The 16,912-nt window shown below is 44.0% G+C and overlaps 1 protein-coding gene across 5 annotated transcripts in view; it reads left to right on the top strand.

Annotated features, from left to right (window-relative positions):
- The window catches only part of RGS6 (regulator of G protein signaling 6), a 264,657-nt gene that overhangs the window by 206,129 nt on the left and 41,616 nt on the right, over nt 1–16,912 (top strand). For all 5 annotated transcript variants that reach the window (XM_032189517.1, XM_032189516.1, XM_032189518.1 and 2 more), the window contains 6 exons: nt 1,991–2,072; nt 2,629–2,703; nt 3,878–3,976; nt 5,058–5,119; nt 8,910–9,020; nt 12,308–12,433. In XM_032189517.1, coding sequence (XP_032045408.1) covers nt 1,991–2,072; nt 2,629–2,703; nt 3,878–3,976; nt 5,058–5,119; nt 8,910–9,020; nt 12,308–12,433 — 555 coding nt within the window. The remainder of the gene's footprint in view (nt 1–1,990; nt 2,073–2,628; nt 2,704–3,877; nt 3,977–5,057; nt 5,120–8,909; nt 9,021–12,307; nt 12,434–16,912) is intronic.

Here is a 16,912-nt window from a genome sequence, read left to right as displayed (position 1 = left end):
ACAATAGCAATTGTACTTTCAGTTATGTAAAGGTTTGTTGCCAAGAGGAAAAATAAAATCTAAGTCTAAACAAAATTCTGTATTCTGTCTACAGCACAAATTATCACCTAAAAGACATTTAAATTCCGTGTGTTTTGTTTTTTTTTTTTTTAATATGGTCACCGTTACTTATTCATCTTTTCATGAAGAAAAGTTGGGTTGGAATTCATGGTGTAACGCATGGCAGAAAATTAATTAAAAGAGAAAACAAAAACACCTGGAAACCTTTCTCTGGTTATCAAGTTCTGCTCTGGCTCCCACATCTTTGTCTGCACACAGGATTTCCACTCGTATACCAACCTTCAGGTTGTACACACTAAATGAGGGACAGCACAAAGTGAGGAGAACATCAATGACCACGCAGTATTTTCAAAGCAAAACACCTTATGAGGGAAACTTGTTGTAGTGCTCCAAAACTGCAGCCACAGAGCCTCTAGATACGCTGTGTCTTTATCATATTTTGAAATGCGGAACACTGAGTTATCAGTAAGTTTGGGGACAGAAGCCAAGAATCTGGGTCTAGCACAAAGCACCCACGTAGACAATTCTTGGAGCCTCTGAAGAGCGTCTCCACTTCACGTGTGCTCTGCAGGGTGATGCAGGCAGAAGGCTTCACCTTCCTCTTTGGTTAGGCACAAAGGCTGCTCAGAAGTGGTTTTGGGCTGGGTGTCCGTGCTTGCTACTCAGCTCAGTACAGCAACTGCTGTCTGGTGGCTGCTGTCTTTTCTGTGGGGACAGAGCTCATGAGGAGCTGGTTTCTCATCTCAGCTTATTCAGAGAGGGACAGGTAACTGTGGAGGACTCGAGGTCTTTGTGGGGTGGGAAAGGGTGCTCAGAAACTTCAGTTTGTCCCCCATTTCCTATCCCCTTGATACATTTCTAGCACAGACTCAGCTGGGGATTACTGCTTCTCCAAGAGAAAAACAGGAGAGGGAGAACCTGAGGGTCAGAAATTCTAGATTGTGTGGTGTGTTTTTTTTTTTGCCCTCACTGCTTTCATTATGCCCGGTGGCAGCTGTGCAGGAAGGCAGCACAGGAACACTGACAGCTTCTCAAATCTGCTCTGGAGGCGAGGGCAGTTCCTCCTCCCGCATCTCATCTAGTCTCTCTGCAGGCGGGTTTTGCAAGCCGGTGGTGATTTGCTATGCTCATGCGTAGAGCCAAGCACCAGATGCGAATGGCTAGATGCTGCTGAGAGGTAGGGGAACAGCTGCTTTGAACAACCTCCAGTGGCCTTTGATGTGTGCGCTTTGAGTGAGCCGATGTACTGGCTGCATCAGGGCTGAAATTACCGAGTTAGGCCTGTGCCAACCCCATCACGTGTCTTCGGATGAGTGCTGGCTTGCACAGCGCCGTGCGGCAAGTTCTGCTCCTGTCCCTTGGTGCTGGCACCCTGCCCTCTGCCAGCACCGGGACAGGCAGAGCCAGGCTGTTGGAATCCCCGAGGTGGCCCCAAGTGCTGCCTGTGCTGTCACTGCAGGTGATGCCTCGGAGAGCTGCCCCATAGGAGTCTGAAGTCTTAGCAGTTGTGCCACTGGGTGCAACGGAGCCTCCCAAGGTGGGCCTACACCCGGAGTAAAGAGGTGCCAACAGGTACAGACCAGGTGGTGTTGGCAGAGCCAAAGCCAAATGTGAACTTACAGATCTGGGGACAGTGTGTCAGGAAAGGGAGTTTTCCTCACCAGATGGGGGGGAAAAAATTAAAAAGAAAGAAAAAAAGAGATGCTAAGGTTAATTTTTCCATTTTAATTGGAAAATTTTTCTTGACATGTATTGGAGTAAACATCAGTGACATATTTTGTCCATGACACATGGCCTTGCAAGATAGTGTGTGACATTTCTACACCAAAAAAATGTTTTTTGTCGTTGGGTTCAAAACCCCATCTAGGAAGTATAACAAGGAAGAAAACATTAGTTGTGTGGTGACTCATGTTTATGCTTTTGTTTTCAGAATCGACAGGAAAAAGGATAAAACAGAAAGGAAAATTTTGGACAGCCAGGAGAGAGCATTCTGGGATGTGCACAGGCCTGTGGTAAAGCTCTTTTTAAATGATGAGGCTTTCCAGGTTTGGACAGGAAAGTTTTAATGCTAGTAAACACTGTGCTATGAATTGCACAAAGATATTGCCTTTAAAGTCACCACATGGGTTTTCCTCACAATTTAAAAACAAGTTGCCACAAGATTATTTCAGACATTTTAGGTTTGTGCGTGCATGGAACTATTGACTTAGAAATATACGATAAATGTGAAGTTTTGAAGATGTTTTTTGTGCATATGAAAAGAAAAGCAGCTTACCCGGTTTGGCACAGGCTTCCTAGGAAAAGCTCTTCTCTTAGCTGAGGTATTTCCTCTTAGTGCCAAATGGATTATGAGCAAATTAAGTTATGAGCAAATGGATTTGATGCTGAGATGCCAACTTTGGGTATTTGCACTCTCTTATTTAGCAAGCGTAATTTATGGGATGCAAACTTAAGGAAAGACTTTCAGACAAGATCTAACTGTATATTTTAGGAAGGTAAGGTAACGTATAGATTGTAAACAGGAAGTAGTAGTATGATAACCATCTTTTTTTAACCATCTCTTTTCAGCCAGGTTGCGTAAACACCACAGAAATGGACATTAGAAAGTGTCGTCGTATGAAAAACCCACAGAAGGTTAAAAAGGTCAGTTTGAGTTTCTGGTTTTCCTTATTTTTAATGTAAATCACACTTAACACCTATAGTATATCAGACTTCCATAACAGAAACGAAAAGTGGTTTGCAAGTGTCAGTTCATTTTTGATCTAATTGGTGAATTTACTATTGCAGTATTACCAACTGAGAGGTACAGACAGAGTGACTGGCAAAGCTGAGAAGGTTATAAGAAACTCTGTGCCCCAAATGTCTGCTGGCTTTGCACTCCCATAAAACTAAAATCAATTGGCAAAAGTGCCTAGGTACCATTTTTCAGAAATCATTTGGGCATAGGTTTTTCAGAGCTGTTTACCTGTCTTAGTCATTTCAAAGGCTTGATCATTAGCAGCTTTTGTGCCTTTGACTTCCAGCAAGTCTTAGCTTCTAGATATATATTGGTTCTAGAGGTGACACCAGATTAGGAATCTGTGATCAGGTGTCACCAGATTCCTGGTAGTTAAATTGCAGAAGAGCTATTCACGTCTCTTTTGAATGTTAAATAAAAAGCAGAAGTACTGAACAACAGGGTACTTGGTATTACTTTAGGTGCAAGTCTCTGTCCAGAAAACAAATGGCTACAAGTCAATCTGTAGGTTACCTATAGACACTTGGTTAAGCTCTTTCTTCAATGTGTAGTTTTTTATGACAAGAAATTCAACCAAATGGAATAAAATGTCCTGTGATTGAGTTCTAGTCCTTTCTTTCTCCATTCATTTCACCACAGTGATCATTCCCAGGGTTCATCCTGCAAATATTGGCAGGTGCAGCCCTCAGAGCTGCTAAAAATTATCATCTGCATCTTAATATTTAGGGTAAATCTTTTTCTACTTACTGTGAAACAGACCTATAGATTGCAGCAGCACAGAGTAGCCACCTCACACATAATGGGAAGGTCTCAGGTGAGAGAGTTTTGCTGGAAAGCAGGCCGTGCAGGAAGCCCCAGGCATCCCGCTGGCATGCCTGCAGATGTCCCAAGTGCAGGCATCTGCAGCGCAGTCAGATCTGTCAGTTTTGCTCCAGGCTGAATGATTGTTGACCTGCATGAAAATACACAGTAGGAAATTGTTGGCTTGTTGTCTTACTGTTTTGCGTACTGCAATTCTCCTCATTGCATAACAGGGAAAAAGGCCATAATCTCTTCTGTTTGTTTACTGCTTCCCTGCAGTCAGTGTATGGGGTTACAGAGGAGTCTCAGCCCCAAAGCCCCGTACACGTGCCCTCCCAACCTGTACGCAAAACTACGAAAGAGGATTTCCGGAAACAGGTAAGAAGATGGCTACGTGGCAACTCTCTTGAGACTGAGTGCATCTAGAAAAATCAGACAGCTGTTATCAGGGAGATGGAGCATTGAGATGGTATTGAGAAATCAGTAAAATCAACTGGTTTTTTAACTGCTTGATCCTCATGTGCTTTATGTAAAGCATTAGATATTTAAAGATGCACATTAATTGAGCAGTGATGTGATGATACGTGTTATGGGCAGTACTGACCTTTGACTCTAGTATTACTCTGTCTGTGGGCGAGTAGACAGATTCATTTCCAGATCACTGAGGATGTCAGAAAAGTGGACATCGACAAAGGCTAGGGAAGAAACCAGCGTGCTCAAAGCACAGACTGGGGGTGGGCAAGGAAAAGCATCTTTCAGTGCGTGACTGTTACAGGCTGTACTGTCAAAGCTTTTGGGGAACCGGGAAAAATCACCGTGAGGAATGAAAACTAAGAATCACTCTGAGGAATGGCCAGCCAACTTGTGTGTCCTTGCCCCCGCTCACAGAGTTCTTCAGAATTGCTTTCCTGCAACAAACAGCACTCACTGAACTATGGGCAAGATTCGATGGGTCAGCATTTAAGTAAAGGCAGTTAGACATGTTTCTTAGGCTGCCAGTTTTAGGGTCATCTTCTGAACTAAGTTGGAACACTACATTTCTTGAGCTTTTTCCATTGTAGGCAACATAGGCTGCAGAGTATTGTGAAGAGCTAGTTTATAGCACAGTACAAACATACTGTAAAACCATGACTTTCTTGGTTAGGGAGATGGAAGTGTGTGTTATAAAATGAGGATCACATTGAACCCTGAGTTGTCTAGCAGCCTCATCCCCAGCTATGTGCCTTTCCTACTTTTAAATATTTCTTGGGAAGCTCCCCTCAGGGACTTCGCCACATGAAATTGAGCCTCCTGATGGAAGCAGCTAATAAGCTGCTTCTACTACCTAGGGAAGGGTCTCATTTCTTTTTGAGTTACTTTCAAGCTGTTTGGAATGAGAAATCAATAGTGGGTTGGGATATGATCAATGCATGCTGTGGAGTTCCCGGATTCTTAATGTCCTTGTCATCTCTCTCCTCAGATAACTTTTCTGAACCTGCAGATAGACAGGCATTGTTTAAAGATGTCCAAAGTAGCAGAAAGGTGAGTGTAGCCATTTTCATTATTTCCCATTACTTCCTCATCTCAAAACTGCCATTTCCAGAAACAGCAAGTGGGCAGGAACACACAAAGTCTGGTCCCATTTCTGTGCAGCAAATCCTTCTCCCTCGTTGCTCAACCATACTGCCTGTCTGCTGACCACTGACACTTGGCATTCACCCTTCTGCCACCGAAGGCAGAAAAAAATGGGTGAAAAATGAGCATGGTGTACTGTAAAAGCAAAAGAAATGACTCACAAAGGAAAGAACCGTTGCTGGGCTTTTGTTTCCCACCCCTTCACAAGCCTAGAGCTCATTTACAGAAAAGTCTTTCCTCTTTCAGTTCAAAAACATCCATTTTTCCTTTATTCATCTCCTGTTAGACTGGTACTGTGTTTGCATCTTGCTGTGTGTGGTGTTCATATGCATACTGGAGTTTATTCCTACCGGGGTTGTAGGGCCAGTTTCTGCTCTCGCTTACTCGCATGAAACCCTATGGAAAGTACTAGGTTGGTATCTGGACTACCCAAGGCAGGGTTTTATAGAAGTAGATTTCTCACAGAGGCAAATCAAGGCACAATTTGGCTTGCAGAAAATTTAGTCCTGATAGGAAACTATGAACAAGTAAAGAACAAGCTCAGATTTAGCTTCCTGAGGATGACTGCTCCTTTACTCAGATAGATACTTGTTAGTTCTGCACATTTGCAGTAAAATCGTTAAGACAGATGTGGGGATCAGCACGGTTTTCAGTAACTGCTTTTAGAGTAAAACAGTCTTGAACGTGATGGGCGTGATAAGGGCTGATTTCTTATGGAGAAATAACAAAAGATTTTTTATTTAAACAAATTAAAATGACATTACCCTATAAAATTTTGTGTTCTGCCATGCCTACTCCTGTAATTACGATGTGTACACTGCACTAGGCAAATTATATAGCAAGAGCTCAACAGTAAGTTCCTAGTAGCTCATAAAGTTTAACAATTTAAATGAAAATTTATCCAGTTAAAAAGGAAATATTCAGAGGCTTTCTGAAATCCCGCATACACTATTTTGTTCTATTGAATGTAGTGCATCCATATTTATGTTTTCGGCTTTTTGGTTCTGTTCTGATAAATTTTTCCTTTACTGAAAATGTCATTTTTGTATTGAATTCACTTACAGAGACCTTAATATACTGAGACTAATAATTTCCAGGCTGGTAATTTGCAGGCAAGCGGTTGTGTTTTGCTTGAATTTTTTCTAGGTAGGTATTTTTTCAATAAGAGGGGCTCACTAAAACTCACTGACTTCTGAACATCAGGTCCTGTCCACATGGCAGGACCGATATAACTTGAACCTGTTGTTCAAGTTATACTGATTTTACAAATGTCAGTGACAAAAAAAAATAAAAAAAATCCATTTATTTTCAATAAAACTGGACAGAAAATAATTGTCCTGGTCTGGAAGGGCTTGGGGCTCTTTATGCAGTGGCTGTGGGTGGCAGTGATGCTGTAGTGTTGCAGGGCTTGGCATGAGGAGCAGCCGGGAGGGCAGCCTGGAGGTGGATGGTCAGGGAGCAGGAAGGAAGGGGTGGGATTGGACTGATGGGTCAAGCAGCTCGGCAGTGGTGGGGATGGGTGGGGGGAAATGAGTTTAGATAGCCTAAGTTGATCTGTTGCCTGAAATTAAACCTGTGTGGACTGAAAGCTGCATCCAAAACATTAAATGCACACTCCATGAGCAGATCTGTTGATTAAGGAGGTGTTGTTACTAGCAAGGCACTTTTCAGGCTGGGCCCAGCTTTTGGGCCAGAGGCATCCCTCATCCAGAGGCACCCCTGCTCCAGGCACCTGGGAAACAGTTTATCTTCCTTCCACATCCTTTCTCCCCACTTGGGAGACCTGGATGCTGTCAGGTTTAGGATTTGGCGATGAGATTTGACAACTTTTGAGCAAAACTGTGAATAAATTCTACCTACTATTTTCCCTGACTGCATCAGGTAATGTTGCTGCAATCCCAATACACGAGGCATTATAGAAATGGCTGGGGAAAACCCGAGCATCTTCCTACCGGAAGTAATCTCAGCTCCCTAGTTGAAAATCTGTCACAAATCTCTGTTATTCTCACAGTTTCCCCAAATTATTGTGAGGGCTTAGCAGGGCCCCCTGATTGCGAGGCAGTCAGGTTCTCAGTGCAAGCTTTGCACCCTTCAGCGAACTCTTAACCACCATCTCTTCTGCCAGAATTACATTGCAGCACCTGAAAGGCCAAAAGTCCAGGTTTGCATTTTGGCAGAAATGCTTTCCCGTAGGATTCCCACTGTAGCCTTGTTTAGACAACGAGACAATGATTCAGCTGCTGTCATTATACTGAATCAGCAAAATGTGTTTAGCAAATCCTCCCTTCTTTCATTTTATGTAGCTTTTTTTTCCCCCTTTTATTTTTGCTGGTACTTTTCTTAGCACCTCTGATGCCACCTTATTATTTTATTAGGAGCAATTCAAAATTTCACAGCAGATACCTCCTGATTGATCCTTTTTGTTGTTGTTTTTTTGGTTTTTTGTTTTTTAAACCAACCCTCTCTCTCATTGATGTCTCAGGAATTGCTGCTCTCTGAAATTGGACGCTGCTCTCTCCTCCAACCCTTGACCCACAGCAGTCATGAAATGTAATTAATGAAATGAGATGAGACAGCCCTGAGTGCCCTGAGGGGCAATGGGAACCTGCTGTGGTTACAAAAGTGTATGATTTTAATGCCTCATGATACGAGCTAGGACAAACAAAAAGAAATAATTACTGCAGAGCAGGTCAGGGAAACTTTCTGCCTTTTGTGGCCCTTTGTTTCATGGGGTCTTTTCGTGCTCTTGCCTTTTTGAGATGTGGAAGACCAGAGGTAAAGTGACCATGGACAATCACAGTGAAAGTAGATTAGTTGTTCAGTATGGTGAGACTCAATTAACTTATTTAATTAGTTGTCAGACAGAGACAGAAAAATGAAAAAGTGCCTCAGAGTATTTCACATGTAGGCTAGGACAAATTTCTTTTGATTCTTTCATGTATGCCATCTACCTTTTGTAAAATTGCCCCCAGGTCCCAACCCCAGTGGAATGCCTGAGTCGCCTGTTCAAGCACAGCCTTTTTCCCAGGAAGCTCTTGGGATGAGAGCCTGTATTTCTTAACTAACTAGGCACAAAGCAAACCTAGTGTAAATGCTAGGTGGTTTTCCAATATCTATATAAGTTACTACATGTTTAAATTAATTATTGTAAACTACCATTGAAGTATATTGCAATTGAGTCTTTATGCTAAATAGTATACCAACATGACAAAACAACCTATAGGGTGAAGATCTGACACTCAGGACTGTGATCCTTCACAGGTGTATGTGTATTCTATTTTGATGAGTTATTCACAATGCATAAAGGTAAGTGGGTGCAGAAGTCTTTGCAAAAAAAATAAAAAGGGGGTAAGAGGCAGTAGCAGCATGCAACAAATGAAGAGGACACATGCTTCGTAGTCATGTTGCTCCCTGCACAAAGTCCTAACATATCAATTCAGTTGCTGCCACATCAAGCTTCTTGTCAGCATCTTGACAGGGCCAAGCTTGAGGAAAATGCTGTAGTGAATTTGTGGGTGAAATCGTTGCATACACCCTCCCTGGGAAAAGGGAATCCTGTGGGTGCTGAGAAACTGAATGATCCAAGCAAGGAAAAAAGGAAAAAAAAATCACGAAAAAGGGAAAAAAAATCTATAGCTCTGACATGTGACTGAGTATTCAGGCACTGATTTTTATTTATTTATTTTTAATATGTCAGTTTAATAGCCTACACAGAGCAGTATGTGGAATATGACCCCTTTATAACTCCTGCTGAGCCTTCCAATCCCTGGATAAGTGATGATGCAGCCTTGTGGGACATTGAAATGAGGTAAGAATTGGCAGTTTTAAGTAATATTAGAGTTGTCTTGCAATTTTATTTGTACGCTCTTCCCACAGGATAGGAAGTTGGACATCTGTAACTTCACCAGATACTCACATAGCTCAAGTTTAAACAGAAGCTTATACTCTATTACTTCTTCAGTGGATTATACAGCCCTTCCACTTCCATGTGACTTGATGTGCACTACTCAGTAAATCAGGTAATGGGTGTTCTCATGCCCATCAAGGACATGCAGGGACTATACTGTGAGAGCCCGTGGATATACAGTACTGCTCAGAGATGCTTGTTCCAGCGCACCTCCTGGGACACTTGAGAGCCAGCTCTCAGGTCCTCCCCCAGTCCTGGGACCCCGTGCAAGACTCCACTGGCAGGACAGGAAGGGTTGGAGTAGTGGCCATACCCACTGCACAGAGGTAGGTTAGGTACAGGCGCCAGATCAGTGCAGCTCACAATGTATGTATGAAACTTGGCATGTCAGAACGATAATAGAATGACAAAGTGAGTTTGGGCCTCACCTCACCTTAGTGAACAAACTGGCTTGTCTCTGTTATGGTGTGTAATGTTGGAGATGAAAAGGAAGAGGAAGAGTGTAGGACCTCCACTGCCTTGCACCCTAGAGAGTTTCTCCAAAAAAAACAAAACAAGCACAGTGCTGCGATTTAGATCACGTTTTGCCCATGTGATGCTGTTGCAAGAGAAATCTAGCCAGCCTCTCTGTCTTGCCATCAGTAACTATCTGCAGTCCTTGTAGCAGGACTGGAATTGTCCCGTCTGCTTCTCTGTCTTGCAGCTATATGACAGCAGACTTGGATGAAACCTAGGGTTTGTCAAAGCCCAACTAATCTACTGGGTTAGCATGGGTAAGGTCAACCTGTTTCTGTGTCCAGCAGCATGCAAGAGAACAGGGTACCTGAAAAGCGCTACCTGGTTTCATTTGATTCAGGACAGTGCTTGCTTATGGCTTCTTAGGCCTTTAGCATAAGCCTAAAGCAAGATGAGCTCCGGGTGTGTAGTAAGTTGCTCTGATTCACCACGCTCCCTATCACCTTCGCTGCTCACTCATGCGTTCTTTGGCTGACTACTGCAAGTGCTCAGCAGCTTCTCCTGCTGTTGAGCTGCCATTGTTGAACTGAACTGGGAGCTCCCTTTAGCAAATCTTTGAAAATACCAAATCTAATTCTCTCTGTACTTGAATAATAATGTAAATTTTAAGATGCTGGTAGCCTAAGGGAGCCAATTCATAGTGAATCAGTGTTCCAGGAAAAGGGCAAGTTATTTCTCTGTGTAAAACCCATGTGATCTGGGATGTGAAAGGTGTTGTCACCTGCTTCTCTGAAGGTCACAGAAGTTGGTAATTAGTTCCCTTATCTATGCCTCCTTTTACATAAATTCAATATTTTGGATTTCCTTTTTAGTCAGTTTCTCATTTTCTCCATCCTCCCTAGCAGGGTTAGGAACAGATACAACTTGAGCAAAATACTTCTCTGGAGAAACCCTACCTACAACATAATCCAGGCATCCATTACTTCTGGGTCTTCTGAGGTAGCCAGAAATCCCAGAAAATATTTTTGTGTCCCTGAGGAATACAATTTACCCAGTGTCATGACCTTTGTGGGAATATAAAGTAGATGCATGGCTTCTGCTATGATTTCAGAGTTAAGGAAGATGATTCTCCTGCTGGTGAAAAGAGAAAATATATTGTTGAGAGACAGGAGAACAAACATCTCTGTATTTCTATTTTATTTCCTATTGTAAGAGACCTCCATGCATCTGCATCTAGTTACAACTTGCATGAATAATTAAATGGACCCCAGGAGCTACGGTAGCCCTTGTGCTGCCTGCAAGGCTGTTTCCTCAGTGAGGAGGGCAGAGCCCTCATTCAGGAGCACAAAACCCCTCTCCCTTCTGATGGCAAAGGCAGCTTCTGAGCAGGGACAGCTCTGTGCCACTGCAGCTTATCCTTCGTGGCACTGGGGAAATGCCTTGGAAAGCCTTCGGATTTAGACAGCCCTTTGGCCTTTTCAGTTTGTGCAGTGGCAAGCAGAGCAGCTGCTGATCCCTGTGTTCAGCAGGAAGTTCCCTGGACTTGGCTGGTGCGTAGCTGTGCACCAGCGCGGCTCTCGTGTCCCCATGTCCAGGCTGGCTCACGCAGGAGAGGAGGAGCCAGCCTCAGCGCTCTGTGCCTCGAGCGAGGACGTGCCCATCAATGTTGCTTAGTCTTTATACCAACAGGAAATCAAAGTGGGCATTTTATTTACCCCTGTGGCTTATTTGTCTTCAGCACAGATCGCCACCGTCCCTTAAGGCTCCCGGATTAGGAATTGCTGTGGACATGACAAGACATGCAGTTTAATAGATACGTACTGTTTACAATGGCTCCACTGTCACAAATGTGAGCAGCTGAGCTGTGTTTTAGTGGTTGTCTCGTAGTATGACGCCATCATACCAGAAGCTTTCAAACACTTTGTGAATCCAGATTGCACTCTGATGCAGACTGTCTTGTAGGATCCTCATTGTGATTCCCAGGCACTGCCTCTCCCCATAGGCATCTCTGCAACATGTCTGGCAATCCAAACAACAGCTTATGTAAGTAGGGTTGTATTAAGAAATAATGTAGCAGAAAGGTTGTAAGTCATTTTGGGTGCCTCTGCATCTCAGTGTCCCAGCTGAGACACAAAATGGTGTCTGATTATCATGGAGGGGAGGACAGGGGTGCTTTTTAGTCTCAGAGACTCAGGCATCCAAAAATCAGAGGCACTGAAAAATAAAAGACCACAAACCAGTAATCATTTTTAGAACCCTTGTCCTCTCTGCTTTTTAGTGAAACTGCTTTTTTAATGCAAATGTGCAACTGAAAATCTGAAACCAGTTCCAAGTGACCAGCCAGTGCTGTGTGGGGCACAAGGAGATGCGCTGGAGCTCACCAATGACCCAGAGAGCACTGCTGGCAAATCTCTGCTTCGACATAGAAGAAATTGTTCTTTATGTGAAACGTACAGGAAATGTCACAGAAAATAATATCATTCATCGTCTCTCTCGTTTTGCCATATAAGCAGCACCCAGATAATACAACTGCCTTAACCATGACCTTTATAGCTTCTTTTTATATGTTATTTGATAAATTGTATTTCTGCAAAATCTTGAGGAAAAAGCCACCACCATCTCCTCGTCTGACAATCTTCCTCCCTTTGCTGCTTAGCAGAAACAGCAGCAGCTGCTTGGACAGCAGGCAGAAATGCACATTCCATCTGTTTTTCCTTTCTCTCTACAAACAGCAAAGAACCTAGTCAGCAGCGTGTGAAAAGATGGGGTTTCTCCATGGATGAGGTGCTGAAGGACCCAGTAGGACGAGACCAGTTCCTTCGCTTCCTGGAATCAGAATTCAGCTCAGAAAACCTCAGGTGAAACCTTTTCTAACTTAAAGTAAACAAATGGGGCTAATCATAATGTCTCGTGTGGGTGAAATGCTAGAAAATGCAGCCCCCCCAGCCTTGTTGGTAACACTGTTTTAAACCCAATATCTGGCCTTAATATATTACCCTAAAATACAGCCCCACCGAAGATTTAATAACTAAAAAATATTGGGAGCACCAAAAGCACATTTTGTTCTGGTGTAGCAGATTATGCATGCCTCTTTAGCCCTTCCAGATACAAAACTAGAGGCTAAACTCACACCTAACCTGTGCCTTAGGATTCACCAGTGAACCCCTGTGTAACTAAGAAGTAACACAGTAAGGCATTTTCCCTTATTGATGCCAGGTATCTTCTCATGTTGACAGAAAAAGAGAGGTCCAGCTAGATACCCCCAATAGATCCTGAGCTAAACCCACAGCCCTACCTACATACAGCCACCTGGTTTGTGGTTGGCACCAGGGTAGGCTGCAGCCACTGACCTGTGCTGAAGGATGAGGGTTTGAGTTGGCGTGGGGTCAGTGTGTCTTGTGCATGTGGGATCCTTACCCTCTTCCCTTAACAGCAGCGTAGAGGCACTTCACAGAGAACTGCAGTGGTCTTCACCTGCACTTTGTTAGTCTGGAAGACAGGGAAGGGCCCAGCAGCAATGTCATTTGACTGCCCTAGATATTGTAGTGTTCAGTAAAAAACACTTTTTTACACAGCCTGAGTTGAATCCCTGAGGCCATGTTGTGGTTCCCTGGTGCCATCTCTGCACATGGATGGGCAGAGGGCCCAGTGAGGGCCCAGTCCCATTCCAGTAGTCCTAGCGCTCGTTGGCAGACACAGCCAGAGCACTCCCACTTAGTGGAATCAGAATCGTGCTTAGGCAATGGAGGAAATCTGCTATCAGCTGAACATGCAGTTGGGTTTAGTGCTGCTGCTGTAATGAGAAGGTTTGATGCTGCTCTCACTTTACACCAGCTAAGAACTCAAGTGAACAGGCTTTCACTTTATGTTTTGTTAAACTTCTTTCACTTCAACAATCATACGCATTAGTAAAGCATGTGAAGAATTGCCATTTTATTGCAGTCTGCTAGCCTGTAAGATCTGAAAGTGAAATTCCCCAGAAAGTGACTTTAAATGACATTGGAACTGACTTGTCATATTTATCCTATTTGCTTGCCCAGGGAGAAATACGGAAAGCATGCCAGTCACAAAACAATGAAAAATCAATGCACTTTAATGTTTGTCATTTTTAAAAACCCAAAAGTTACTTTGAAGATAAACAAGGGAGTGTTACTAAATTACATAAATGAACTTGACATTGTGTGGCTGAACAGGTACTGAACTTGTATATACTTACTGCACTTATGTACAGAGGTGCTCATTTGCAATTAAATCATAGCGATGAAGTGCAAAATTAAGATACTGTATTGAAATACTCCTCAAATGGTTTTTCTGAAATATGTGTGGGGTTGCACTAATGAAATCCATCAGGTTTTACCACTGGCGGGTGTCCCCCAGGCTCATCCTACTCAAACAAATGGAGGAATTTTCATTATTACCAAGTAAGCATTTGCCTTTTGTGGTCAATCAGGGCTGTTCCTCCTGCAGATGTGCATTCTTTTTGGTTATGAGAAAGCTTGTAGCAATGGGAGGCTGCAAATTAGTGGGCTGTGATAAAGAGGTTAAATCCCACATCCTTTTTGGAAGATTCTGGTATCATTATTGGTTAATATGGTACCATTACGATCATTCTTACGGTATCATTATCACGGTGTTGGCTAATGTGGTGTCATTATGACCTAATACTGGATCAGTATTAGTAAACCTGCTTAGGGCTGTAAATAATAATTAACAGGACGTAAAGGCACAAGCAGTCATAAAGTAAACTGGAATAGGATGGATTGTTAACAGTGTTGAGAAGTAAAAGGTGGCTCCCTAAGGCCCAGGTGTGGCAGAGAAAACTCCTGAATTCCTATTAAGAGTGTGTAGTAGAAAGGAAAATAACTGCTGGATGCTTAAACATGCAAGTAAGGATTAATTTATGCCCAACAGCAAGGCTGGGATCTATCTCACCTAAGTAGTCAGCTTAGAAGCATAAACCTTCTACACCATCCACTACCAAGTCTCCTTTTCAAGTGAGAGAAGCTGAAGAGAAGTCAGTAAATTAGCAGGGAAAGTGGAATCTTTAAATGGAAGGTTTATCTTTAAGTGGAAACAAAATGATAAGCAACTAAATTACACAGGAAAGCTCCCATCTTTCTCTACCATCTATAAGCCTGACACTAATTGAAATTAAAATGTCTGCATGGTAGGCTTCTATAGCTAAGTGCAATGTATCCCACCCAAATTCTTGGAAGCTGTAAGGAACTTTCTGAGAGCACAGCACTTGCTGGAAAAAATACTTTTGGACCCTCTTCCCAGTAACTATCCAGAAATATGGGAATTGGCACAGTGGGAACATATTCTTCCTTGTGAATGTCAGGAGGATCTTCATTAATGTTGGCAGCAGTCCTGTAGGCCACTGGGCTATCCTCAAGACAGATCTGTGGAAGTGGTTGCTGGAAAACCTAGCAATTCCTGGTAGTGCTAGAAAAGGGATTTCATAAAGTATGCAACTGAGAGTGTCTTGAATGTAACTCAGTGGTGCAGCAAAGGGACCAAATTTTGCTTTTATTCCCAGTGGTGCAAGTCCAAAATCACAGGCTTGATTGTGGTGGGGTATTTCCGTGTCTTCCTAGCCAAGAAAAATTGGTCCTGGTGGGGGTCTCAAGAGAGGCACTGCCTGAGATAGCAGCACACTCGACTCAGTGACCTCCGAGGTCTCCTTCCAGCTGTGTTTCTGTGTTGTAATAAACTTGCAGGATCATGTCCACCAGTCTCCTGGGCTTGGCTGAGCCCTGCAACTTACTTAGTTACTGGCTGTCCATTATTTATGTGAGAGCAGAAAAGTCAGGCAGTTGGATATTTTATGTTCTGTTTTTGTTTCAACTCTTTTTCTTGCTCTCTTCTGTCTGTATTGCCATCTTTCATCTACAATGTGTTTTGCCTCTGTTGATTTTTGAAGTACCCAAACTATAGCAGAGAATATGCCAAGCTTCAATTAAAAAAAAAAAAAAAAAGTCAACGGAGAGTTCTATACATTTTTTATGACCTGGAAATCTCCTGAGACACCTTGAGATAGCTGAGATGTTCATCTAACCGGTGGATTGATTTTTTCCAGCTTCAAAGAGTGTCAGCTGGAAAGAGAAAGCTAGGTGGGAATATGGGATATGCTAATTTTACCCAAAGGGAAAGGAGACTGCACACCTGTTTATGGGCCCAAACAGAGAACACATGATCCTTTATAGGGCGTACTGCAAAGCCTGCAATATAGCAGGGCAGGCGGTTTGCGTGTTATTGTGAACACATGTTGCACGTGGAGTTAGCTGGGAAACAATTTTATCTGCAGAAAGCGTTTGTATCTTATAGGACACCTAATGGCTGAAACTTGTTGCCAGATTGTTTTTTTTCTTTAGTTTTCATCAGGAAATGAAATTCTGAGACACTGGGGAAAGCAGACCTAGGAAGAAAAAAAAAAAATCTTCTACAAAGCTTCTCCAAACCCAAACCAGTTACGCAGAGAGTTCCTAACTGCTCCAAAAGCCATCCCAAGCGCTCGCTGTAGGGTGAGTTGAGGTGGGCAGCCCTCGCTGCCTGCCCCCGCTGCCGGCAGCGCCCGGTGCCGGTGCCCGGGGAGCGGAGTTTGGGTCCCCGCCGGCCGCCAGGCGGCACGGGCGCTCCACGGCCGAGGGAAGCATCCCCGGTGCGAGCAGCTTGCGCGCTGCTTTGCCCTGGGAAATCGCACACACTCGGCTGGGAGGCAGGAGCGAGGTGGCCGCATCTCTCCGCGCCGGCTGTGGCTTGTGAGCCTTGGCTTCTTGTGCGCTGCGCGTCCCGGAGGGCATCCCGAGCTGTGGGAGCCGGGACATCCCGGAGTTTGGAGAGCCGTGTCCTCACCCGGCAAACAAAAAGGCAGCAGTACGAGGAGCTTGCCGTTTGGAAGTGGGGTGCACAGCCTCGCTAGGAGGAGGGGGAGGTAGCTGGGCAGCAGGCAGCTTGCTCTCCTTCGCCCCAACTCTGCAGGCTGCTTGGACGTGCTGCAGCAGCGATGGCCCAGGGCTCTGCTGGCCACTAGCACACAGCCTCACTACCTACCCCCAGCGCTGATGAGGACAGGTCTCAGCCACCCTACACTCCCCATGCCAAGGATCTGGCCATCAAGCTATCCAAGGGTGTAAGCGCCTCCCCTGTCTGAACCTCCTGTTGATTTGTGCGTATTACCTACCTACATTCCCCCCCACCCCCAGCTGTGCAGTTAAAATGATGGTTTTTCTCTTACTGAAGTGAAGTGAGAACAAGGCTGTGAAAGGTGAGAGATGCAAGATGGGCTACTGAGGCAAGGAGAGGGGAGCGTGGTCATGTTTCAAACTCTGCCAGTC

This window comes from Aythya fuligula, chromosome 5 (assembly GCF_009819795.1).
Source record: "Aythya fuligula isolate bAytFul2 chromosome 5, bAytFul2.pri, whole genome shotgun sequence".
Taxonomy (NCBI): Eukaryota; Metazoa; Chordata; class Aves; order Anseriformes; family Anatidae; genus Aythya; species Aythya fuligula.
This window is presented reverse-complemented; position numbering and strand designations above follow the sequence as displayed.